General features: G+C 36.7%; 1 protein-coding gene and 1 long non-coding RNA gene across 4 annotated transcripts; one reads left to right on the forward strand and one right to left on the reverse strand.

Moving 5' to 3' along the window:
- Positions 1–449: 449 nt before the first annotated feature.
- LOC136255581 (uncharacterized) lies at positions 450–3,640 on the reverse strand. Of its 3 annotated transcripts, XR_010700973.1 has the most exons (8): positions 3,427–3,640; positions 3,310–3,366; positions 3,049–3,259; positions 2,921–3,004; positions 2,820–2,872; positions 766–857; positions 647–715; positions 450–589 (listed from the first exon to the last, which is right to left on the reverse strand). It is a non-coding gene; the product is annotated as an uncharacterized lncRNA (long non-coding RNA). The 3 variants fall into 3 exon arrangements; XR_010700974.1 differs by having other exon boundaries at positions 450–582; positions 2,921–3,259; XR_010700972.1 differs by having other exon boundaries at positions 2,921–3,259.
- Positions 3,641–9,159: 5,519 nt separating this feature from the next.
- Positions 9,160–24,883, forward strand: LOC136255579 (transient receptor potential cation channel subfamily A member 1-like). Its single transcript, XM_066048381.1, has 17 exons — positions 9,160–9,353; positions 13,860–14,034; positions 18,999–19,776; positions 19,907–20,120; positions 20,182–20,286; positions 20,391–20,488; positions 20,978–21,169; positions 21,224–21,338; positions 21,407–21,546; positions 21,594–21,700; positions 21,749–21,987; positions 22,035–22,257; positions 22,324–22,730; positions 22,784–22,978; positions 23,038–23,106; positions 23,644–23,865; positions 24,537–24,883. The coding sequence occupies exons 1-17, from the start codon at positions 9,177–9,179 to the stop codon at positions 24,765–24,767; spliced, it is 3,687 nt and encodes a 1,228-aa protein (XP_065904453.1). The 5' UTR covers positions 9,160–9,176; the 3' UTR covers positions 24,768–24,883.
- Positions 24,884–26,500: the final 1,617 nt, after the last annotated feature.

Genomic DNA, 26,500 nt, shown 5'->3' on the forward strand with positions numbered 1-26,500 from the left:
CTGACTTTCTTAACAACACATAAAGCACAGAAGGTGGGCTGCATGCATGCTCATGCCAAAGTACATAATGATAAGAAATATGGCTATTACATGATTGTACAAGTAAAGACATGTTTAACTTGTCATTATACGATGTGATTGCTGTAATACCTTCTATCAGTAGCTGTATCAGATCATGAGTAGTGTAGCAATCACTACAAAAAAAGAATTGATTTCCTTACCTTTAAGAGACTGTGGAAAAGTATGGAAATGTCAGATTTCCACAATATTATCTTACCTTTCCTTTCATCAGGAATGATCACATTTCCACAACTTTTCTGAAAAGATTCAGCCGTCTTTTTGATCTTTCCTTACCACTTAAAGGCTAGGAAAGGTCGTTTTTCCAAACAGTAAATGTGAGGAAATGTCACACTTTTTAACCCTCGTCCCACCCCTATATTCTGTATTAATTGGTTTAAATACTTCCAATTTTAAATCAACAAAAGGTCATCCATCCATACACAAAAATGCAACATAGTCAAAGCACAAAAAATGTTCTGTCTTGGGTGTTCATCAATGGTAGACTCCTTGCTCAAACGTTTTCTGCATACTCCAAATGGAAAATAATAGATGTGATGCCAAAAAAATGTACAGTACGATTAAATACCTGTCAGTATTTTATCTTTTTCCAAACAATGTTCCACCTCTTAAAGTTGCATCCTTTTACTAGTCATATCTAACAAAAATATATTACTCTACTATAGAATTATCATTCAAGAAACTCACCAGGAAATAATCGATCTAGATGCCAAAACAGCTTGTCTTGGGCAGGGATCAATACCTGAACAATCATGCTGAATGATCCAATGCAGAGAATGCTATTGAAAAGAAGATACGCATGTGAACTACTGCTGGTAATAGAAAAATACATCACAATACCAGTACAAAATATTTTACAGTTGTATGAAGTGGTGAATTAGGAGTCCTTTTGTATTTTGATAGCATGTTGTTATAGCAATACCTCGCTGCCATAATCAACCTAGTAAATGCGACCATCTTCATGAAAATCTACCTACTTCGTAAAATTCTTGTGGTTTTCTTGGGATTGAAAATTTTAATAAAACATAAACTGAGTATGAATACATAAGCATAGAACTGCATACAGTAGTACTATACAAAGGCAGCCTAAATTATCTGCCTCTTTAACACTGGACCACAGTAGCGCTACGTTTTTGTGTAGGCTAATGGCAACAGGGATACACTTATCTGATGTGTAGTAAACAATAGGGCTGAGCAATAGTATCGATAGTGCGATATATCGCAATAGTAAATCACTATCGTTATCGCGATAGTAGGGATATCACTATCGTGATAGTTGTGATAAGCTCAGATCTGCATTAAAATGGTATTAACAACCCTTCTATACTGTTTACAGTTGGTATTACCAGCTTTCTTACAAAGGAGTGGCCTGTAAAAGCTATACCAAAAGTCCATATTCATAGGCCGCCCACGCAGTTAATTAACAAATGTCCTGTGCATGCAAAATAACTTTCTATATGACTGCAAATCATAGCTATACAACTAAGACTTTGTTAAGAGCAAAACGTTTCATAAACTATCGGGATAGTATTCACTATCGTGATATTTAATGAGTAACTATTGTGATAGTAAAATTTTTACTATCGCTCAGCACTAGTAAACTATGATGTGCATGCAAAGGCTCAGATTTTGAAGCCACCTTGCGAATATTTTGTTGAATTATAGTACAGATAGCTGCTATTTTCATATCATTGTACCCACAAGCAATCAAGCCACATGTTACAGCATGGTGAATACTATGCAAAACTATACATCAGCATCAGAAATGTCAAACAATTATGCTGTCCTAAACTTCTAATAATGCCAAGGTCAAGCAGAACAAATACACTATATATCTTTTAAAATACTCTGGTTGGTCGTAAGGACCTCATACAAGCTCTACCTTCTGTGATCACCCTCCTAACCATTAAAGTTGATAATACACTTGAGCCATGGGTATGTGTCATTACATGTATTATTACATGGGTATGTGTTATTACAGATTTTTGATCAAGAATTGGATTACAGGATACAGATCCACAAAGTACCATATCATTTACACTTAGAGGAGACACACATTCCACACCAGTGTTGGGAGTAACGCGTTACTTATGTAACGCGTTACATAATATTATTACTTTCGTGGTAACAAAGTAATATAACGAAATACGCTATGAAAGCAGGTAATATAACGCAAGATACTTTACTTACAAACGTAACGCGTTATCTAAGTAATATAATTACTGTAACGAGTCTAATATGACGTAATATTATTACTAAAAGTAACGAAGTTACTAATCTCGTTATAGTAATCCTCTGAGTAACGCCTAACCACAACGAAGTAACGAGGCCTACTGAATGAAGCTTATTCACTAGCTTCTTACTTATAACCAAGATTTGCACATTGTCCAACACCGCAATCATGTCACGTGATAAGGTGGTAGTTTCACACGTGACAGCTTAAGGCTGTGGACACAAAGTAATATAATATGTAATATTATTACAGTTACTTTATTTTATCGGTAATATATAACTGTAACTATAAATAGTTTTGTTGCAAGTAATATGTAATATGTAACTAGTTACTTTTACAAAGTAACTTGCCCAACACTGTTCCACACTAACATCCAATACAGGTTTTTGGATCAAGAATTGGATTAGAGGATACAGATACACAAAGTTACACTTAAGAGGAGACACACTTCTTTACATACAGTCCACGCTAACAACCAATAATCACATTAATCCGCATAACCACTAACCTGAAACTTTAAAAGTTCTCATGTGGTTAGCTCATTCTTTATCTCATCAGTCCCTAAAAGAAATGCAAAGGAGTACGTGCAATCTCATACACACAACTTACCTCAAACATAACCCTCATTCATTCGCTAAAACTGCAGTTAACTATAGTTCAAAAGTCTCGCGATCTGTGTTGCTCAAGGTGTTGCTACAGTAAAATCAACCAACAAACAAACGCAAATTACTGCTTGCCTCTATTGTACTTGGGTGTCAAAAGGCGGCACAGCGGTACTGAAACCGGCTCAGGAAACAGAGGTGACAGCGGCGCCACAATAGTCAGGCTGAAGGCCACGGCAGGATTTCGGGTCCGAGCTCGGGTCGGCAAGCTGCAATCTTTCTCTTCCATTCGTGCGCGCCGCCATCACGCTACTTCAGCATTAAACCTGAGCGTTTACTGCTCTAGCTGTAGACATAGACTACCGCTGTCACTTACAATTCCTCCATACTACCTACCAACATCACGATCCACGAGACAGTACCATCCACTGCACTACATCTTACCACATGTATCTACCACAGCACACCAAAATAGTTATTTTTCAAGAACAATTAATGATTGGAACTCCTTACCAGTAGATCTTGTTGAAGTTGCAGATGCTGACATTTTTAGAACTGGACTACAATCATTATTGTAATTGTGTTACATGTATTCGGGCAAATCTGAGCACACCAGCAGGGCTGACTGCTCAGTAATAATAATAATCATAATAATAGTAGTCACCGTCATCCACTTCTTCTTTGCCAATTTTTACAACTTCCGTAAACTATAATAAACGAATATTTCCTAGATTATTATTATTATTTTTTTATTTAGTTACAATACAAATTACTCTACAACTAAACTACAAACACAATTAATTACAACAGGGGTTTGGGGAAAGGAAAATCAGAATCCTCGCACTGCAAAGCCCAGTACCGTAAAATCATACGGGCATTGTTCGTCCATAAAGAAACTGAAAGTTGTTGTAACAAATGTTTACGAGCCTGTTTGGTTGATGCATCACTTCTGGCTGTGGTGCGTTCAGCGATGGTATGAAGGGTCTGAAGCGCAAATGGTGACCAAAAACCAAAAGTTTCTACAACAAGTGGGACAGTCACACCCTGCCTCCTCTACAGCATCTTGATGTCTCTGGTCCTTGGCTAACTCACCTGCTGCAGCAGCTACCCCAGCACAAGAAGAAGAAAAAGAAATGTGAGAAGGCTGGGTAGTGCTACGAACAGACACATCAAAATAAGCTGGACGACCATGCTGAAAGTCAGGGTGGTACACATCACCTGGGCGAGAATTATCTTCATAAGAAACATGTTGTTCCTTCAAAACTCCTGAGTGACTCTGGGACAAAGCATGACAAACAATGCCAACTAGAGCATCGTGGCGACGAATTCTCATAGGACCATGAGAACATTCTAGAAGATGGTCACCAAATTGGTCAATGGAAGTAAGACACACACATAATGGGGAAAGTGGAAATAGAGGGATTCCGAGCCACAAACAAAGGTCAACAACAAACTCAGGACCAGGAATAGCCAGAGCAAGGGAGACTTGAGGAATAGCTTTGAGCCATCCACTGCTAGTACCAGATGAGTGAGAGAGAGCAGTAAGTCGAGCACGGTTTCAGATGTTGAAAGAAGCAAATAGTTAGTCATACTGATTTTGATCTAACAGAGCCTGTAAGTCCTGCTGGGTAGCAGAGGGAATAAAGATATCAGATGTAAACCTTTCAAAGGTAGCAACAGCATGTTCTTCATTTGGAAACACTAGATCATGAAAGTCCTGGGATAGAAGATGAGAAGCCAGGAGACGAACACTACACTGTTAAAATGAAGAGTAACCACAACTCTCAAGGAGTTCCCAGTGTAGGGAGGATTTAACATGCACCCCTGGAGAGTAACCATTACTCTAAAGGAGTAACTAGGGAGTAACACATGCTCTGAAGGTGGTGTCCCTTACTCTTCAGAGTAATGGTTATTCTCTTCAGAGTGTTGGCTACTCTCCATGGGATGTTAAATCCTCCCTACACTGGGAACTCTCAGCTGCAGAGTGGTGGTTACTCTTTATTTTTAACAGTGTATATTACATGAACCCAAAAAGGCCGCAGCAGTGGAAGAAAAGGATGAGCGCAAGCCCAGACCCCCCAAGCGAAATGGTAAAGTGGCTTGGCACCAAGAATCATTAGGAAGACTACATTGTATTATGCAACTTAGGCAAGATTTAAGATTAGAATCAAACTGTTCTAAAAAGGAGTGCAATATACAGAATGGCACTGTGCGCAAAAGATGAATGATCTTGCAGCTTCCAAGGCAGCTGCGTAGTAAATGAAACTCGACTTGAGGGTCTTCTAAAATTGCAATGCTGTTTTGAGCAGCTGTAACCTTGGCTAAACGAGAGAACAAGAACTGATCGAAAAAGTTGTCAAGATGTATTAGCGCAATAATGCGCTATTGCGAATGCGGATATTATAAAGTTACTCTGCCACATACAAGGGGGTGTCACTCAGGCTCTTGCTGTAGGTAGATCTGCGACCGCAGTCAAACTCTAAGTCAACGGTCAAGGCCACTAAATAGCTCTTACAGTGGGTCAAGGGTCAAGACGATGCGGAAGGTTCGAAACCCACAATCGAAAACTATACGTAGCTATTATCAAGTTTACGGGATTATACGTAACTCACAAGAAGTAAGGATCTCTAAGATGTTTTAAAGCTCCAACAGGCATCTCGCCGTAATTATAATGACTTTTCTCTTCCAGCTGCTGGTAGCACGCACTAAGAAAGTATTATACTAGGTTACAAGCGCAGGTGGGTATAGGAAAATAGAGAAATAAGTGTAGGTCAAATGTTCGACAAGAAACGCTCAAGTCACAGGTCAAAGACGATAAACGCTGCATGTCAAGGGTCAAGGTGAAATTTTCCCCGGTCAAAAGTTTGACCGCGGTCGCAATCTACTTACAGCGTGAGCCGACATGACACCCCCTTGCACATACTCTGTGATAGCGACAACGACTTCAACTAGACAACCTGGTGATAACAGCCAAATAGGTAGACTAGATCTAAGTCACAGTGGCCATGCAGAGCGTCCTGTTCGGCTGCTCTAGTAATCGCTGGCATGGCAGCAAGTTGACGTCTAGCAGTCTAGTTCGCGAGTTGTATCCATAGTCAGCCTCACTCAGTGGTGCACACATTCACCAGTATTAATAAATTCTTAGCTAAATAACTTCCATTGGGCCATACCTATTTGAAAAATTGTTGCTCGGATTTTTTAAGGAAAATTTAGGGTCGGTAGGTCGGGAAAAAAACGGTCATATTTTTAAAAACCCATTCCAAACGTGTCATTCCATTGTTGATGACGAATTGTACGAGCAACAGCTCCTTTCTTCGCTATAACAGATAACCACGCATTAGCCGCCATTTCGGCTACAAGTCCGCCAACATCACGTGATTGGTAATCACGTGAGTTTTTTTGGGGGTCTTTTATAAAAAGAGGGTCGGTCGGGTCCGAGCAACAACTTTTCAAATAGGTATGGCCTTGCATACATTTAAAAACTTAACAGCTTTAATTATGTTTACTGTGCAATGTAAATATATGGAAAGTTAGAGGGCTTTGAAAGACCGTCTTTCCATGACTTTCCTGAAACAAGGAAATATATGTAAATCCGATCCATTTTTGTAGTGAATGTCGTTGGCTTTTCCGTAAAGTGATCCAAGAAAACATTCCTTTTGTACAAATGATGAATATATAGGATTCATGCAGCTTTATACATTTGTAGTATATTAGTTTCCTGGTTGAGGTGTACATGGACGATACATGCCAACTGTGGCTCCTTCTTGAAGGTATAGCTAGTGGTTCCAAACCTTCAACTGTAATAGGAATTATGTTTGCTCATTCATCAAAACAACTTATGTATAAAACTTCCTAATATATCCAACTTGCTTTAAGGTTAGTCCAAATACTTGTGCTTTAAGATTGGGTGTAACTGACAATCATAGCCAGAATTATGTGGTTCAAGATGGAAACAAATTTAAAAGTACGTATGAAATATTCATTTCATGATGTGTCACAATAAAACAGTGAAAATGTGTCAATCATGGCACACGAGTGATTCTATAATGACTGACTTCAGCTACACAAAAATTTTATATTAATTTTGTGTAATAAGTCCTTACTAGTAGTAAAGATGCTTAACTGTGTTACTATATACATACAATGTCTTCTGTGCTCCTTGTTTTATAACAGCTAGTATATACTCTTACTACATATAGGCATAGCATCAAAATTAACAATATATGTGACAGAATTATGGAAAATCACCCACATGGCTGCATGTGAAAAAATTAGAATCTTCAAGTTTAGCGGGTTGCTAATAAGAGCAGGGCACAGTTTTAAAAATATTAAGAATTTTCTTATAATTTAAGGTATTGCGAATGGCTTAAAACCATCAAAAAGTAGATTTGCACTATAAAGTTGATCATTAGGTGTCAATGCACCCATATGACTGATTTTCCAAAATTCAGTCACATGTAAAACTCACGCTTGAGAAGCAACCATAGTGGTTAATTTCATTATAGCTAAATAGGAAACCACGCATGCATTAAACTGAGATGCTATAAAATGAATCTCATTGTGTGCACAATTATTTCCACACTCTGAATTCAAAACTATCATACAACCCATACACCCGTAAAAGGGACTGTGAAATGTGTCAATAAATTTTCCTAAGGTTTATAGCAATCCTGAAAAACAGCTAAAAATTAAAAGTGAATTTTTTCTCAACAGAGTTAACATTTCTGCCAACCAGATGATTATTGGAACAGCAAAAGTGTCAACAACAGACAAGTACGGTTTGGCTCCATTACAAGTTCGGGAAAGGGCTCTAATGGACATTGTACTTATATGGCTTCTCCATATGAAATGTATTGTGAAAATTTTGATTGGCCTTAAATATTATGTCAAACATTTGAACAATAAAATTTTGAAATATTTTTAGCAGATCAAGCAGTACTGCAAATGAGCCAAATTTCAAGATTGTGTATAATTGCATCCATGAGTTATTAAATGTTTTTGAGGATTCAGCTCAACTCGAACATACTATAGAGGATCTATACTCTCTTTCCTCTCTTAGAATAATCGGAAACTTTGCAACTATCCATTCTCTCACAAATACAATGCATACCACCATGCCTGCAAATGCTTACATTAACCTTAAAAGAGATAAAAATTGTGATAAGTATAGTATAAAGTAAAAATAAATTTCTTGTTAGCCTTTCCTGCAACATGAGACTATGTATAACAGACTCTAGTATAGATGCTGAACAAGATCACATAGTTGCTACACACGTACAGTGTATAATATGTGTAATTCATACTATTGGAAACTCTATTTGCTACTAAGCTGTAAGCTGATATTACATGACTTCTAACTAGCACTTCCTTCTCAATTATACCAGTCAGAATGAAGTCTCAGTTATACTATATATGTTATCTATACAAGCATGATTGCACAAAGCTTACGTACTTGCTAAGTCACGATCAGCCCAAATGCTTTCTGCTTCAATACTTTTCTTTTTCTATACTCTATAGCTCTTTCTCATCATAATTATAAACAGCAAATAAGTCGGTTATTTAATTAATGAGCTTTACTGCATTATGAACTGTTCAAGTGGTTGTTTTATCATAATCCTGGCATTGCCAACATACATGATAAACATCAGTCCTCCATGTCTGTCACAATGAATTTAAGTTATGTTCACTTTACAGGATTAAAGTGTGTAGAAGCCATACTGTAACACTTTCCTCACCTTATGTACATATGTAAATCCCCATGGAAACAAGATGGATGATGTCATTTCATTTCACACACAAATTAAGTGAACTTTGTTGTGTGAAATTGTGTCTTGTGTTTGGCATACATGCATGGTACTCAGAAACAAGGCAATAAAACAAAATGTTTCAATCCAACTTACTTATACTAGTATCCTAATCATGTACAGTAGTGTATCTAGTACAGATAGTTATTGGATACCATAATTTATCTAATTTTCACACTATTAACAGCAACCATTCATTATTTTCTTTACAATACTCTCTGGATTACAGTAGTGTATTCTTCTTCAAGGTTTTACCTGAGATTTTACAGTAGCTACGAGTCTTGTTAATCACATAGCAACTATCCTATATTCTGCTAAGTATGCAATATAAGTGTTCAAGCCATAGCAATGCAAGTTTATATGGCTTTATGGTGGATATAAATGCTAACAATGAGAATACAAAACAAAATTTACAAAAGTTTGTTAGAAATACATTACTAGATACTACACAGCTAAACCATGGAGAAGTTAAGGATGCTTAGGACTGGTTCAGTTTCTCAGATGCCAGAAAAGTATGCAGCAAGGCACCAAAGTATCACTAGCTTGAAAGGATTTCATATCTCACCTTCATTTTATTCAGAAGATGATGACATCATAAATGAACTTGCTGAAAGGGTCCTAACAGATGGAACAAAGGTACAAATCTACATACATAAAATTAATAGCAAATATCTAAATATCTAGCTGGATTTATTATCTAGCTGTATATATAGAATAAGTAGCAAGTTGTCACAAAACCATAACTCTTGAAGTTTATATCATGGGTATAATAGTTTTGAGTGATGTGAACTTTAACCACTGCATATTATAAAACTGTAGTTGTTTATGACTTTGTTCCCATGACACTTACACACACTCTAACTGTTCTAACTAGAAAATGCAATCCATGACCACGTGCCCTCCAGTAAGGAATGATAGTGTAACCAGGTACTAATTACACACATGGTCATTAATGGTCAAACATGAAACACATTTACTTGCTCTACATCAATTTCTCTTCTAACTAATCTCTCCTGATAAGATCAGGTATTACTGATTATGTTTCAGATCAACATCACTGCCTAAATGTGGTCATCTACTTCCAAAATCTCCATGCTTAAAGATGGTATAGGAATCAAGTATCAAACTAGCTAAGAAGCTGATTGCCAGGATAGCTAATTCCCTCCCCCACAAGTCTAGGGTTGGGCGATATTGAAAATTTCCTCCCACAGTTATTGTGGAGCTTATTATCATAGGCGGCGGAAGGGGGGGGGGGGGGGCTAGGGGGCTAAAGCCCCCCCTCAGAATGATATCACGCCGAAATTATCTTTCTTGGAGTGGGGCTGAAAACCGTGATAAAGATCGAGATACTCTAATAGAGCAGTCACTCTAATAAAGTAGTCAGTGTGTAGCGAGCTATGTAAGGATTTTTATGTAGTTTATCAGCTAGAAATGGTAGCTGGTGAGGTGGAAAGCTCTCGTCAGTTGGTTGTGACCTTTTTTTTTTTGGTCTCACCTTACCAAACTATAGAAATAAGTCTGGGTCAGCTCAGCGGAGCCCCCCCTCATATCAACTACTTCCTCCGCCGCTGTTATCACGATTATTGCAAATATCACGGTATTGAAATGAAAACTGTTTACACAGTATATTTGTATGGGTGAACTTTGTTTACCAGCTACCACAACTGCAAGGAGTTTGGAAAAACCAGCCTAACTTATAGAGCATGGAGTGCATATAAATTTTGAAGGAGACATAGCTAGTTTCTATGTATATAGCTAGCAGATAATTTACTAAGACTTACTATTGTGAAGCCAGAACTTTTATCCCGCAATCACAGTAGTGCTCTATCCGGTACACGTGCCTTGGCTCGCGTGTATTCTAATAATTAGTGCGTCGCTTCGTGTAGTAGTACATGGGTTAGGCTTGTTTGCTAGTACAAGGAGACTGAAATTAGCTATAAAGTTCAACAGGAATGCCGTAAAGTTTACAATGATTATATTGAAGGGCTAGTTGATTCAAATGGTTCTGTGTCAAAAAAGCTTTGGACTTACATCAAGAGTCAAAAGAAAGACCACTGTGGTGTGGCACCATTAAAGGTTAATGATGTTGTAATCAATGATAGCTTAGTTAAAGCACAAACACTCAATGAGTACTTTACATCAGTATTTACTCCAATTACAACAGAGACTCCTCCAGAGTTACATGTCCAATCTGCACCGGACATAAACCCTATCATAGTTGACACTAATGAGCTGCTGCAATCTTTGGATATCCATAAAGCTTGTGGACCTGATGGAATACCAGCCCATCTACTGAAAGAAACTAGAGAAATTATTTCTCCCTCCTTAGCCTTCATTTTTCAAGCCTCATTACAACAATGTTCGCTACCTTTAGATTGGAAAAGGGCAAATATTGTACCACTCTTTAAAAAGGGTGATCGTTCTCTTCCTAGCAATTATATATAGGCCTGTTTCATTAACATGTATCTGTTCAAAACTGTTAGAGCACATCGTTTATTCACATATTTACTCCCATTTTGCTAAATATAATCTTCTGTGTGATCAACAACATGGGTTTAGACAAGGTCGCTCATGTGAAACTCAGCTACTATTGACAATCAATGACTTTGCCGAAAGTTTAAATAACAATGATCAAACCGATGTCGTACTACTAGATTTTTCAAAGGCATTCGACAAAGTGTCCCGTCAACACCTGTTCCATAAACTCCACCATTACGGTATCCGAGGTAATTTACTTGACTGGATTAAAGACTTTGTACTGCAGAGATCTCAGCGTGTGGTGGTTGAAGGTCAACAGAGCCACTTAACAGCAGTTACCTCTGGTGTTCCTCAAGGTACTGTCCTTGCTCCACTTTTGTTTCTCTGTTTCATAAATGATTTACCAAATAACATATCATCCAAAATCAAGTTATACGCTAACGATGTATTACTTTATGCCACCATTCGCACAGAACAGGACTGCAATCAGTTGCAGAAGGATTTAGATGTACTGGGAAAATGGGTAGACAATTGGAAAATGGTGTTTAACCCACAAAAATGCGAATTTCTTAGGATAGCTAACAAGAAACACACAATACTAGCTCAGTATAATGTTCAAAATAAACCAATCAAGGAAGTCAACCATGCCAAATACTTGGGTGTAACAATAAGCCAAAATCTATCCTGGTCAGAACACATAAAACAAATAACTTCCAAGGCTAACAGAACTAAAGGTTTTCTTCAGCGTAACCTCCACAACTGTACACCAACAATTAAGGACATGCAGGTTGTACAAAGCAATGATTAAGCCAATTATAGAGTATGCAGCTGTTGTCTGGGCACCTCATACTAAGAGGGATATTGATATGATTGAGAGAACACAACGACAAGCAGCTAGATTTGTGACCAGCAACTACTCCCGTTACGCTAGTGTCACGCAAATGCTTACAGACCTTAATTGGCCTACACTTGCACAATGCAGAGATGAACTGAAAGCCATAATGATGTTTAAAATAATTAACCACCTTGTTGACACCCCAGTAAATCCGTTTCTGACATCCATATCCACTGTACATAGTACCAGAGGTCATAATATGAGATTTATGCAACCAATGACACGGATTGATTCTTATATGTACTCCTTTTTCCCTTCGGAAATCAAAATCTGGAATGATCTACCCCAAAATGTGATTGACTCCAATGATATTGATCAGTTCAAACAAAAACTAGCAATTATTTAATTTGTATACTTGTATGTATGTTGTGACCTGTGCACTATACTCTAATAGAGGTCTGCACAGTATTACCAATAATAATAATAATAATAATAATAAATACTGATTGACAAGTACAATATGGCGTTGTTAACACGTGTAAGTGTGTAGTTGCAGCTGTATTCCCACCATGATATCACAATAACTGTTTATACCGGTATGGCGGTTTTTCAGAAACAAGGCGGTATCGATTATTGCCAGCTGTAATATCGCCTTGTTACCGTTATACCGGTATATTGCCCAACCCTACCCACAACTGAATTTCAGTCCATATAAACCTCCTTCCTATGAAAGTAATATAATATAATGTGCGATTGTAATGCTTATTAGCGTGTTGCCCCTAGTGGGCTTTGCTAATTAACAATAATAATAATAATAAATAATGAAAGTCAGTTAGCTAGCTAAGAGCAGCTAACCATCCTGACCTGAAACTTATATTTTACAATCAATAAGTGGCTGAACAGACATTTTAAAATGCATTTTTGAGAACACATACAGAGAGTATGTACCACAGCCAGTGTTGGGCAAGTTACTTTGTAAAAGTAGCTAGTTACATATTACATATTACTTGCAACAGAACTATTTAGTTACAGTTAGATATTACCCATAAAATAAAGTAACTGCAATAATATTACATATTATATTACTTTGTGTCCACAGCCGTAAGCTGTCACGTGTGAAACTACCACCTTATCACGTGACATGATTGCGTTGTTGGACAATGTACAAATCTTGGTTATAAGTAAAAAGCTAGTGAATAAGCTTCATTCAATAGGCCTCGTTACTCCATTGTGGTTAGGCGTTACTCAGAGGATTACTAACGAGATTAGTAACTTCGTTACTTTTAGTAATAATATTACGTCATATTAGACTCGTTACAGTAATTATATTACTTAGGTAACGCGTTACGTTTGTAAGTAAAGTATCTTGCGTTATATTACCTGTTTTCATAGCGTATTTCGTTATATTACTTTGTTACCACAAAAGTAATAATATTACGTAACGCGTTACTTATGTAACGCGTTACTCCCAACACTGACCACAGCACATACGTCACCAGGACACTTGCATGCCATACATCTACACAAAGTAAGCTACATAAGGTTGTTGTTCAGACTTCAAAGAATCTTGTAGTCTTTCTAGACTTGTCCATACTGTAACAGAAAAGACCTATTAATATAGCTATTTGTGGACAGCATACAGTACGTAGCTTACATCTTGTTTGATTTAAAAGTGAAGAGATTTTATCACTGGCATATCTGGTTAGTCCTACCTTAATCTTGAGAGAGGAACCAGCAAAGACAAATATATACCAGAGCAAACCACCTCTAACTACATCATCTTATGTAATAAATGTCTACTATTATCATCTTGTATATATGATACATAGGCTGTGATTCGTGGAAGATTTGAAGAGGTTAAAGAAACTGTTAAAGATCTCATTAAAAACTCCTGCCTTTTCCTCATTGATTTAACCACAGAAGATGAGGGCTACAACATGCTTCATTTTGCAGTTTGCAACAAACATCCAGAAATAGTTAAATACCTGATTGACAGTGGAGCAGGTGAGTTAATGTGTTCTACACTTATCTACATACCATCTGTGTAAAAAATAAGGCATTATTTGGCTACGTAGTTCAGTGTTAAGAATATGATGCAATATCAATATATCATTATGGTAGCCAAGAAAAGGATTCCAATTCTGTGAAAGTACATGCTAGTAGTATCACCACATACAATGCTCTTAATAGCTACATAAAAGGCTATATAACTGCATATACCACTTTGACACCTCAGATCAAAGGAAACCACAGGGTTATATTTCACATCATTGCTTTGACCACAGGGCAATATCAAGATATTGTCCTGTGATTAGAGCGATATCATGATGTGTGGCTTCCACACACATCCAATTCTTTGACTTTAACCACTTGTAACTTGGCATGCTGTTGACCTACAATTTTCATACATTTAATTCTCTCATTGCATTGTGCAGTAACAGATTAAAGGTTGAAACTGATAGCTTATTCCTACACTGAGTTATGTTTCTTTGAAGTCACAAGTATGGATGTGTGTGGAAGCCTGGTTTTGTCAAATCCAATCATATATAGCCCTGACCACATTGCCTTTGATGCTGAGGCAACTACAAAGGATCAGTTCCCTTTGATCCTTATATTGAGCTGCTTAAAGTTTTGCATTGTGGATTTGAGTTTAGCAAGCTTAGCTGGCCAAGCATTCTCTTCAAGGCAAAATGAGTCACCACCATAGTTCATCTACTGCACACCACTAAAGAATTATTTGCGCAGTGTTGGTGATGGCTTTCTACACAGCACACTTCAACCATGTGACAAGATTGCTTAGACATTCTCAAGGTCAGTAACCTATACTCTTCAGCACTTACTTTAACACTTTAGACTATTTTAGACATCCTTAACTTGGTGTATTTAACCCTTGGTTTCCCATCGATAGTTTTTGCCATACATTTTTTGACTTACTGTAATATTAATATATATATACTTAGATGAATGAAACCATAACTTAAATTTTTATTGGACCAGTAACCTCTAACATTTTAGGAATTTAAAATTTCCTTATAAGGATTTATTAGATTAAGCCATCTATATACATTCTCATATTTCCCTGCATATACTGTATGTCATGACAGTAATTTTTGTTGTAAAGCCATCATACAACAATCCTTGTTCTAAATGTTTTCTGCTTGTGTGCAAATGGTGGGGATAGTAATCCAGCAAAATTCTAATAAAAGTTGTAAATAAACAAAATGCATCTGTTGTAATAAAATCATACACATTGATTTATCCATTTTGCAAATTTAATGACATCATAAAACTATTTAGCTAATTCAATGACCATCCCATTGATACCACTAGTGCATAATTATGTAGAGAAGTGCTGCTAAAAATTTTGTGATGATAGCTGCAAGTATACAGATCGAACTATGAGGTTTGAAGCAAGGAGTGCAATTGTATGGTTAAAGGAATTTGTAATATTGAATAAGCTGCAAAGCAAAGTATATGAAAAGAAGCAATTTCCAGACATTTAATGTGGCCCAAGGGCACGGGCATCTATGTATATATATACATGTATATCAGGTAAATCTCAAGTGGCCATGGTATAAGTAATATATCACTTGGGTATGCTCATCACCTAGAGACAAACCTACATTCATCACATCAAGACACACGGTAGTGTGTCGTGCGGCCAAGAAGTCGGCGCGCCACACCGTGAGTATATTAACAGGAAGACAGAAAACGCAATTTTCACACCTATGTAGCTCTGTGCTCCTTTATCCGATTGGAACCAAATTTGCTAGAGACGTGCCGCCCTGTTAGCGGAGTCTACATACCAAATTTGAAGAAAATCGCTCCAGCCATTTCCGAGATATGAGCGAACAAAATTTCGTTTTAATTTCTTCGTTTTTTTCTTCTTTATCTTCTTCATTTCGCACACTTCGCAAAATCCGCCATAAAACACGAATGCGTGCTCGAATTGGGCTGCAATTTGGCACACTTAAAGGGCTCATTAAGGCGGATCTCCATACTAACTTTGGTAGGAATCCAATAAACATTCACGGAGTTATGACCGATTATTTGCGTAAAATAAGGTCGAAAGTCTGTCACGCCTACAGGGTAAACCCCTTGGAGGAATCAGTTGAAAATTGATATGTAGATGGAGCAACCATCGTAGGAGTGCCTTTGTGTGGATTGAAAGGAATCAGGATAAAGACCATGGAGATATGACACAAAACCCAACCTGTGTCAAAATTATGCAATCGATTTTTATGAATAAAAAACTATTAGTTTTCGTGTCTACCAAGCAAACCGCTTAGAGCAACGAGCTGAAAATCAGTATGTAGCTGGAATAATCATCATAGAAAGTCCTTGCAGTAGTACAGAAGAATCGGATTACACATCACTGAGTTATGATTCGAAAGGCAACTACATGCAGCAAATGCGAGATCGAGATACTCTAATAGAACAATGACCCTAATAAAGCATTCAGCTGCATTTATAATTTACTCAGTTATATTACATTGCAAGTTATTCTGTAGAGAATTCAGCTACAAACAAGTCACCCTGTAATCAGATCAGCTAGAAGAAGGAGAGTTCAGCTACAAAGAAGCCATCATGTAGAGAGTTCAGCTCAAATAAATCACCCTGTAGAGAATTCAGCTACAAACAAATTGCCCTGTAGAGAGATCAGCTAGAAGAAGTTACCTTGTTGAGAGTTCAGTTAATCATACAAAGAGTTTAGCTGCAAACAAATCACCCAGTAGAAAGTTCCGCTATGAACAGATCACACTGTAGAGAGTTCAGTTAGAAACAAGTCATCCTGTAGATAGATCAGCTAGAAGAAGTCACTTTGTAGAGAGTTCAGCTACAAAGAAACCACCATGTAAGAGAGTTCAGCTGCAAACAAATCACCTGTAGAGAGTTCAGCTAGGAATAAGTCACCCTGTACAGAGATCAGCTAGAAACAAGTCATCCTGTAGAGAGTTCAGATAGAAGAAGTTACATTGTAGAGAGTTCAGCTACAAAGAAACTACCATGTAGAGAGTTCAGCTGCAAACAAATTTCCCTGTAGAGAATTCAGCTACAAACAAATCACCCTGTAGAAAGATCAGCTAGAACAAGTTACCTTGTAGAGAATTCAGTTACAAACAAATCACCCTGTAGAGAGTTCAGCTAGAAACAAGTCACCCTGTAGAGAGATCAGCTAGAAACAAGTCACCCTGTAGAGCGTTCAGCTAGAAGAAGTTACATTATAGAGAGTTCAGCTACAAAGAAACTACCATGTAGAGAGTTCAGCTGCAAACAAATTGCCCTGTAGAGAATTCAGCTACAAACAAATCACCCTTTAGAAAGATCAGCTAGAAGAAGTTACCTTGTAGAGAGTTCAGCTACAAACAAATCACCCTGTAGAGAGATCAGCTAGAAACAAGCCACCCGTAGAGAGAAGAAGTTACATTGTAGAGAGTTCAGCAGTTTAACTGCAAACATATTGCCCTGTAGAGAATTCAGCTACAAACAAATCACCCTGTAGAAAGATCAGTTAGAAGAAGTCACCCTGTAGAGAGTTCAGCTACAAACAAGTCATCCGGTAGAGAGATCAGCTAGAAGGATCACCTTGCAGAGAGGTCAGCTACAAAGAAATCACCCTGCTTCATCTTTTCTTCTTCCTGTAGTAAAGAAAAAATGATAGGTTAAAAAGCCCTAAAGCCGGCCATAGACTGGCTTTGGGGTATACAAATACAAAGAGAAGTGAAATCTAATCCAAAACAGCCAAGCTGTAAAAAAAGAGTGCGGCCCTGAGAAAGGCTATGGTGAAAAAAGATGTGAAATCCAAGGTGGCGGCCAAGAAATGGCTGCGATGGTAGGTTAATGGTAAAAATTTTAATAACAACAATTCAGGTGAATTTGGTGCCGCTTGGTCTTGGCACAAAATTCACCTGAATTGTTGTTATTAAAATTTTTACCATTAACCAACCATCGCAGCCATTTCTTGGCCGCCACCTTGGATTTCACATCTTTTTTCACCATAGCCTTTCTCAGGGCCGCACTCTTTTTTTACAGCTTGGCTGTTTTGGATTAGATTACTTTTATACAAAGGTATCTAGATAACGATTGTGGGTTTACATTTTGGGCTACAGTATTCACAAAAAAAAATGATTGTGGGTTTTGCTGGTTTTAGTGGTACCATTTCTAGCCAAGTAAACATTTTCAATATAAAAATGACATAATATTTGTACATTGAAAATGCATAATTATTTGCACAACACAATGTGAAAGAGCTACTTACACAAAAGACAAAAATGTATAAACTGCTCAGTTACAGTATCTACAACCTATAAGAATTTTAAGAAACAAACATCTGTGTTGGAGATCAGTGCCAGTCAGCGCTCTCTAGATAAAAGTATATTACCAACAAAATACTAATAACGATTAAACCTGCTAAAAACATTATTAAATTCTAAGCTATTTATTTGTTTTCATCTGTAATTTGCTTTTTTCGTTGTAAAATAATTTTCGTATGCAAAAACTTGTATGAAAATTTCTTACACAATAATTTTTACAAAAGATCAAACTACTGTAATAGCTAGAGCAGTCATTCATGAAAATATTTTTACACGAAAATTTGTATCACAAAATTTTTTTACACGAAAATAAAGCAAATTACGGTATAATTATTTATTTACTTATTAGTGCTTTATACCACACATGCATGCATGAATTTGTACACAGTACAACAATACACATATTATGTAGTGGTGTACTAAAGGTTTGTAGCTTGTGCCTACAGCCAAAAAGATGCACATATCTACCAAAATCAAAGGTTTAAAATTTCTTTTTCCAATTGTTATTTTGTGTGAAAGGTATAGGAAAGTGTGTGATACAATTGTAAGGATTTGAGCACATGAAATGCATTGTCTATATATAGACTTAAACCATATAAAGAAATGCTTGTCGGAGCCAATGCACACATAAAATTTTGCATGTTACCTTTTCAGATGCTGAGTGCACAACTAAGGATGATGATAATGACACTCCACTGATTTTGGCAATACGATACTATGATTCCTTTAGTAAAAAACATACAAAAGCATTTAACACAATTAAAAGAGAGGCAAAAAGTGTCAACATTTTAACTTTCCTCTTAGACAAAACAGATATCAATGCACCTAATGCCTCGGGAACTACTCCACTTTCATTAGCTGTACAAAAGCAAGATGAGCATATGGTAGAACTGCTATTAGATAATCCACATATTGAAGTTAACCAACCTGATCTTCAGAACTATACACCACTTCACTATGCTTGTGCTGGGTACAGAACAGAAATCATAACAATGTTGCTGGAAACAGGCGCTGATCTATTTAGTAAAACTGACAAGGGATACATTCCAATTCATATTGCCTGCCAAAAGGGACAGAGTGAAGTGTTAGAACACTTGATCACAAAATGTCCAAGTGAAAGAAAACAAGAGATGCTTGAGGCAAAAGACAACAATGGCAACACTCCTTTACTGTTAGCAAAAGAGGCTCCAACTCAGGCAGCATTCACACTCCTTGAAACAACCCACCACTGTAATACCATTGCTAAAAATAACAATGGGGACACAGTTCTTCATAAATTTGCTAGAAATGATGATGGTATTCTGACTGCACAACTGCTGGAGAATAAACAATATTTGACAATGATAAATGAGGGAAATTCAACAAGGGATACACCACTACATACTGCTTGCCATGGTGGCCGCTGGAAAGCTGCAGTTATACTAATTGAAAAGTAAATGAACACTATTCAGTGCTGCATAGTTTGATATTGTCTGTGTGAGACTATAAAGTAGCTATGCAGTCATGTGTAATAATACAAAAGGTTTTCTCGATTTCCATACAAAACACAATGTGTATTGTAGAAATGCTGATTATGAGTTGAAGAATGCTGTTGGAAACACACCACTGATGGTAGCCATTGCTGGTGGAAGAGTAGAAGTTGTCCTGCATGTGCTGCAAGCAATTAAAAGGGTAAAAGATATGAAGTCTCACAGAGAAATTTTTAATTTACCAGCAAAAAACAACAAAACAATAATCCAATGGGCAATTGAGTCTGATCACATTGTCCTTGTTGAGGTGAGCACTACAAAATGATCATCCATTAAGTAATGCTGTATATATACACAATCATTATTAGGCAATACTTCAGATAGACTTACGTCTTGCAACAACAAGTGATTCAGACACTGGAAAAACACTGCTACACATTGCTGCAGCTTCAGGAGCATTATACACAATTGAAGTACATATGATATGCATATTAATAATATAATAGTATATATTATAGTTATGTGCAAACATGTGCATGGACTCACATGTAATCAGATTTGAATGTTCATCTAACAGATTCTCTTGAATAACAAGCATGCCTGTGAACGTCTGCAATCAGCTGACAGTGATGGAAAAACACCTTTGATGCTTGCTGCTCAAAATGGACATATAGAGTAAGAAAACCCTTAAAACAAGATATCTCAGCAGTGATTGTGTAACTACATCTTGCAAAAGCTGTCAATTTGAGAGTATAGATATACATAGCTACGTATACACCCTTAGTTAGAATAATGCTATGATGATAGTTCATAATTATATTATATGTTCAGTATGATTTTTTTCAAATAGAACCTATGCACTACAATATATGTCCGGGCCTGCAAAAATAGGGCATGTGGGCACAAACTACACCTTGTCACATAACATTTCATATCTCAGTATTGGGATAGAATAGTGTCATTCTGTAACTTATATTTTAAAGCCAACTAAATGTTGTATGAGTGCTGAAAATTTCATGGACAAGCAACAACGGAGTACAAAGTTAGGACTCATCAAAGTTTGAAATAGTAGGCAATTTTTATATGCTCACATGCCCTATTTTTGCAGGCCCAGTCACAATAAAAAGTGTACATTGCAATGTTTATATAATTTGCTAATTGCAGTTGTGTAAAGATCTTACATGACCCTGTTGGAAATCAGACAAGCTGTTCATGTAATACCGACTTGAATGGCATCGATCCTGGTTTAAATGTAATGGACAAAGAAGGACACACAGCTCTTCATCTTGCTTGCCTCAATGGACATGAAGAAGTGGTGAAGTACTTGTGTGCCAGCAGTGCAGATTTGGAAGCATGGTAAAATCACTAAACAGGTACAAAATGTGTGGTTACTTACATGATCATCAACAGTGAAGGTGATGGTGGTACACCATTATCATGTGCTGCTAGTCAAGGACAAAAGAAGATAATGAACTACTTGCTAGGACAAGATGTGGATGTTAATGGCAGAATTATTAAGAGCAAGGTATATAGTCATGAATGCCATTCAGAAATACTATTACACCACTGTGTACAATATGTACAATATTTCAGACAACACCACTGATATTGGCTTCCCAGAATGGACATGAAAGTTGTGTTCAAATGTTACTGACAGATCCTAATATTGATGTTACCATTCAGAACAAAGATGGATATAACTGTTTGGCAGTCGCAGCTATTAACAGACAACAGTAAGTATTTTGTTTTACTGTAACGATAAATCACTATTTCTATGTAGAGAGGCAGCTTTGACTATTGTTAATAGTTCTCACTGGAGGAAAGCACTAAAAGGATGTGATCAAAATGAGGTGACACCATTGAGACTGCTAATTAAATATCTACCAGGTAACATTTATACTCCAATATAAAATATCAACATTTTAATGTTTGAAGATGTTGCTGAAGTTGTGTTATACCGATGTGTCCAACGAATACAAAATGAGAAGGGAGAAGTTACTGCAATAGAGATGTGTTTTGACTGCTTGGACGATTTTCAAGACCCTCCTGGAGGAGTCTTCTACAGATGTTTCCAAGCATTGTGTGGAGGTGGTAGCAATGAAAGTGGACCTCCAGAATTGTCCACATTGCAACCTGTGAGATTTGACAAAAACAATCATGTGCTGAAATGGATGGTATGAAGGCATGTACACATACCAGCTTGTAATATTTGATTCTTTAGGTGAAGTACAAGCGTACTAATTTACTTCAACACCCAGTTACCCGAGAACTAATCTTTTACAAATGGAGAGCATATGTCATGCCTGGTTTTATCATCAACCTGGGTATCTTTTTGCTGTTTCTAGCTACTTTGACATCATACTCAGCTGTATTACCATTACCAAATGATGATATGTGTGTTAACAGAACTAGAATGAACAATTTGTCTGATTCATCATGTAGTGGTAGGTGACTAAATAAAGAGCTAATGCTGAATTATCACTTTAACTTAATTTCGGTTGTTTTTACAGATTCTGATGGTGATCAAGTATTTCTTCGATTCACAGCTATTGTCTTGTTGGGATTCTGTATAGTTCGTGCTGTATTGGAGACATTTCAGTTAATCAACCGCAGACTACAATACTTCACAGAACCTGAAAATATCATTGAAATATTACTGATTGGTTTTACTACTATATTTGCTTTTGCAGGAAATATAGAAAACTGTTTTTGCTTGATAAATTTTGTATGGCAAATTGGTGCTTTTGCTGTGTTCCTTGGTTGGATTGTTCTGATATTGTACTTAAGGCAGTTTCCTTTAACTGGGATACCAGTCCTTATGCTGGAAAGCGTTGTGCTCACATTTTTAAAATTAATCTATCTGCCAGCCATCTTAATTGTTTCATTTGCTCTGCCATTCTACATGTTATTTGCTAGGGTCAGTACAACTGGTAGTTGTAAATGTCAACTATGCATATCTGCATTTTTTAGCGAGGGGTCACTACCCCATATGATACACCACCCTACTCAATGATGAGGTCTTTAGTTTCAACTACTGGAGAGCTGGATTACTCTAGTACATTTCAGTTTGGAATTGATGATGGTGAACTCCGTTATGATGTCATGTCCTATTTCCTGTGGGTACTGTTTATTATATTAATGCCAATACTATTTGCTAACCTTCTGGTGAGTAATTTTCTTGAAGTTCACAATTATATTTTATTTATGCATATACATACATACAGGTTGGTCTTGCTGTTGGAGATATACAGAAAGTAGAAGAGAATGCCACCTTGACTTATTTAAGCATTCAGGTACAATATACAGTGGAGTGTTAGACATCATAATATTCCTTCAATAGAATCCAACAATGATTGTTTATTTTATGAGCGTTTAATAATATAGATTGTTTGGTGTGCCTTAAAATTGTACCCTTTGGGTAATGACACAACTTCAAAGGAAATTTTCAGCTATTAAAACATAATAGCAAAGTCCCTGGATTAAGATGACTGGGGTTATGTTGTACACATAAATATAACACCAAAACCTTAGTAGGGATATTTTACTTTGTGTACGCAGAGCCTATACGTAGCTACTGATGTCGTCATATTATTTGTACAGAGTTTTACGTGCACTAGTAGGACTACTATTATGAACAATGCTAGCTATAAGTACATCACCAGTTCGATTCATTACCATAATTTAGTTTCTGTCATTATGACATCTGCATATTCCCTACCTGTCAGCATATTCCCTTAGTTACCTACATGTTTCTTTAAATTACCTGTTCCCTTCCCCCTCATTTTTTGTCCTCAAAAATATCTTGCTATACATGGCAATTATACACACAGGCTGATTTAGCTATACATACAGAGCAGAAATTACCTTGGATCAGACGAAAACTTAAGAAAACTTCACACAGAGTTGAGAAGAGCCCTAATGTGTCATTCTGCTTGTCATGGTACCACAAACTTTATGAGAAGGTTTCAAGAAACTCTTTCAAGAAGTTGGAAAGAGAAATTGTTCAACTGGAATCTCAGGATAAGTTACAAAACTTATTGCAAGGGATAGTGGTAAGTTTACTCAAATCTAATACAGCTGTATTAAATGTGCCATTTAAAAGCATGTGTCAGTGCAAATGAAGGGGGCAGATTTCTGAGGTTTCCAGAAACTATTCAAGTATATTCAGGCAATTAAATTGATTTTCCATTTATTTCCAAGGCTATCAAAGGTTCAGATCGAAATACTCTAATAAAGCAGTCAACTACCCTAATAGAACGGTCACATTTTGTAATTGTTAAAGTTTATCACAGACAGAGTGAAAAAAACTTAAAATTTCAGAGTGTTTAATATCTAAAAATTTTCCTAGATCCATGCCCCCACACACCCAGAATGGCATCCATGTAGTATACTGTACATAGCTACACCTCTAAACTCTTTAGTCTGTTCCCAATACTATGTAGCAGAAGCCAGCATAAACAGCCTGTACAAAACTATCAATCAATTCCTAATGATTATAGTGTCAGCTTTAACAAGTTTTTTATGAAAATTCTTATCAGTTTCAATGTCAGAATACATAATTTTCCTGAGGGAGTATGTTCCCAGACTCCCTTTACATGCAACAGAAGCGAGGAGCATTCCATTCTTGAGTATAAAGCTGTAACAAATCTGTATCCACTTAATATAGCTACCTGTCATTATTCATTTAGCTAGATGTAATATTCTTTCTCCTTGCATGGTGCAGATACTAGAACCAGTTGATGAGGTTAAGGCCCATGTCCAGAGGAACACAGATGCAATGTCTATCCTACAAAATACCATTGACCAAATGAACGTGACCATTAACCAAATGAAGGTAGAGCTTGAGCGTGCTACAACACAAGGTGATAACATCGTGAGCATACTGGAAGCCATTAAAGAACTTAAACAAGATATCAATAAGAAAGTTCCACCATTGTCTTCTGCTCATTCTTGAGTGACAAGAGAAAACATGAAAATATACACTTTTACCAGTAAGAGCACATATTAGTAGACACAAACACAGTGTGACAGTACTTCATGTATGAATTAATCCATCTGTACTTTGTATATTATAACTTGTATCATGTCGTAAATTACAGGGGTTGATCCAGGGTTGCAATAAAAATTGAGAGTGTAGATACACATGAAATTATAGCACTGTTCTTTTATTTATATATTAGAAATTAAAGGAGGTAACCAGTTGTGATTGCAGTGGCTAAGGATTTAAGTGTGTAGGTGCCTGATTTAAATCCTGGAAATTCATTTTGAAATTTTTCATACACATTTTTTACCTTGCAATGGCTGTTCTATTAGAATATCTCAACTAACAATTTTGCTCTCCGTTAGTTGTTTCCTTGTGACTCTGTAGCTGTTAGTTGCTCCTTTGTATTCCTATGATGGCTATATATAATCTTGTACACACTACACTGATCTTCAAGTTATTCATGCTCTTGGTTTACTTCGATCCCGTAGCTGTGACAAAGTTTCATCTTGACTTCTTTCACTCAAACAAATGTCCACAAACATCATTTATCAGATTCTATTAGAACATGAATTCACCTTTATAATGTCTTTATCTACATCAAATTTCAAGGTAATCAAGGTACATGTTTGTATTTTTATAACAACTTTTGCAAAGTGTGCAAAAAGAAGAAAGGGTCTCCGTAAACTCCTTTAAAATACAAAATACATTACTATTTTGGCTGCCCATTATTTGGAAATGGGTGGATAAAAATTTAACAAATTTGGAATGGCTCTTCCCTACCTGGCAAGTAGCAATTTACACATATAATGCAAAAATTGTGTGCTTTGGATAATGGACCATGGAGCTGTGCATGCATGAAAATCGAGTTGTCTTTCTTGAGAAGTTCCTTCTTGACGCATGGTGACACATTGACTTTTTTGGCTGCACAGCACACCACCAAGTATTCAAGTACTAGTCTAACTAAATTTTTGTTGGAGCAATTACATTTCACAGCTCTTAAATTGACAGTGTTGCAGATTGGATGCAGTCATTGAAGGTTAGCTTGTTGTCCCCTAGATATTTAACAGTTGTAGCTACCTTAATAAGGGGATTTTCAATATAACACATGTACATAGCTATAATATAGGATTCCATTGGTTTGTTACTGTCAAGAACTCACATTTACATAGCTAATTCAAGATGGAAAAAATAATTTTATCTTCAACCTGCTGGACAATTGCACACACAAGTCCAAATCCTGTTGTAAACTTATACAGTTACCAGTCAATGTTATAAGAAAATAACTACATCAATATCATCAGCAGTGTTGGGTTGCCATTGCACACTATAAGACTGCTACATTTACAGTAAATGCAGCAGATCTAGCTATAGGATTTGGAAAGAGGGAGTGTATATGGTACGGATGATATTTTATGATAATATTATGTATGGCCTGAGTGATTTCAACTCTGCTCCATATAGCATGATGTATATAGAAGTATCTCAGCATAGTTTATACACCCTTAACTGTTAGGCATGTATAATCTATGGTTTTGGTCTTAGTTAAATGTCTAGTATGCAATTCCACGATAAATTCAATCATGTAAAAGTATCTGATTTTGTTGGCCAGGTTTAATGTCTGAACGGAGACATCAAAATAGGAAGGTCAGCCATGTTGATAATCAGGAGGAAATGTATCTCCTGGATGTGAACTGTCATCAAGA

Source organism: Dysidea avara, chromosome 5 (assembly GCF_963678975.1).
Source record: "Dysidea avara chromosome 5, odDysAvar1.4, whole genome shotgun sequence".
Taxonomy (NCBI): domain Eukaryota; kingdom Metazoa; phylum Porifera; class Demospongiae; order Dictyoceratida; family Dysideidae; genus Dysidea; species Dysidea avara.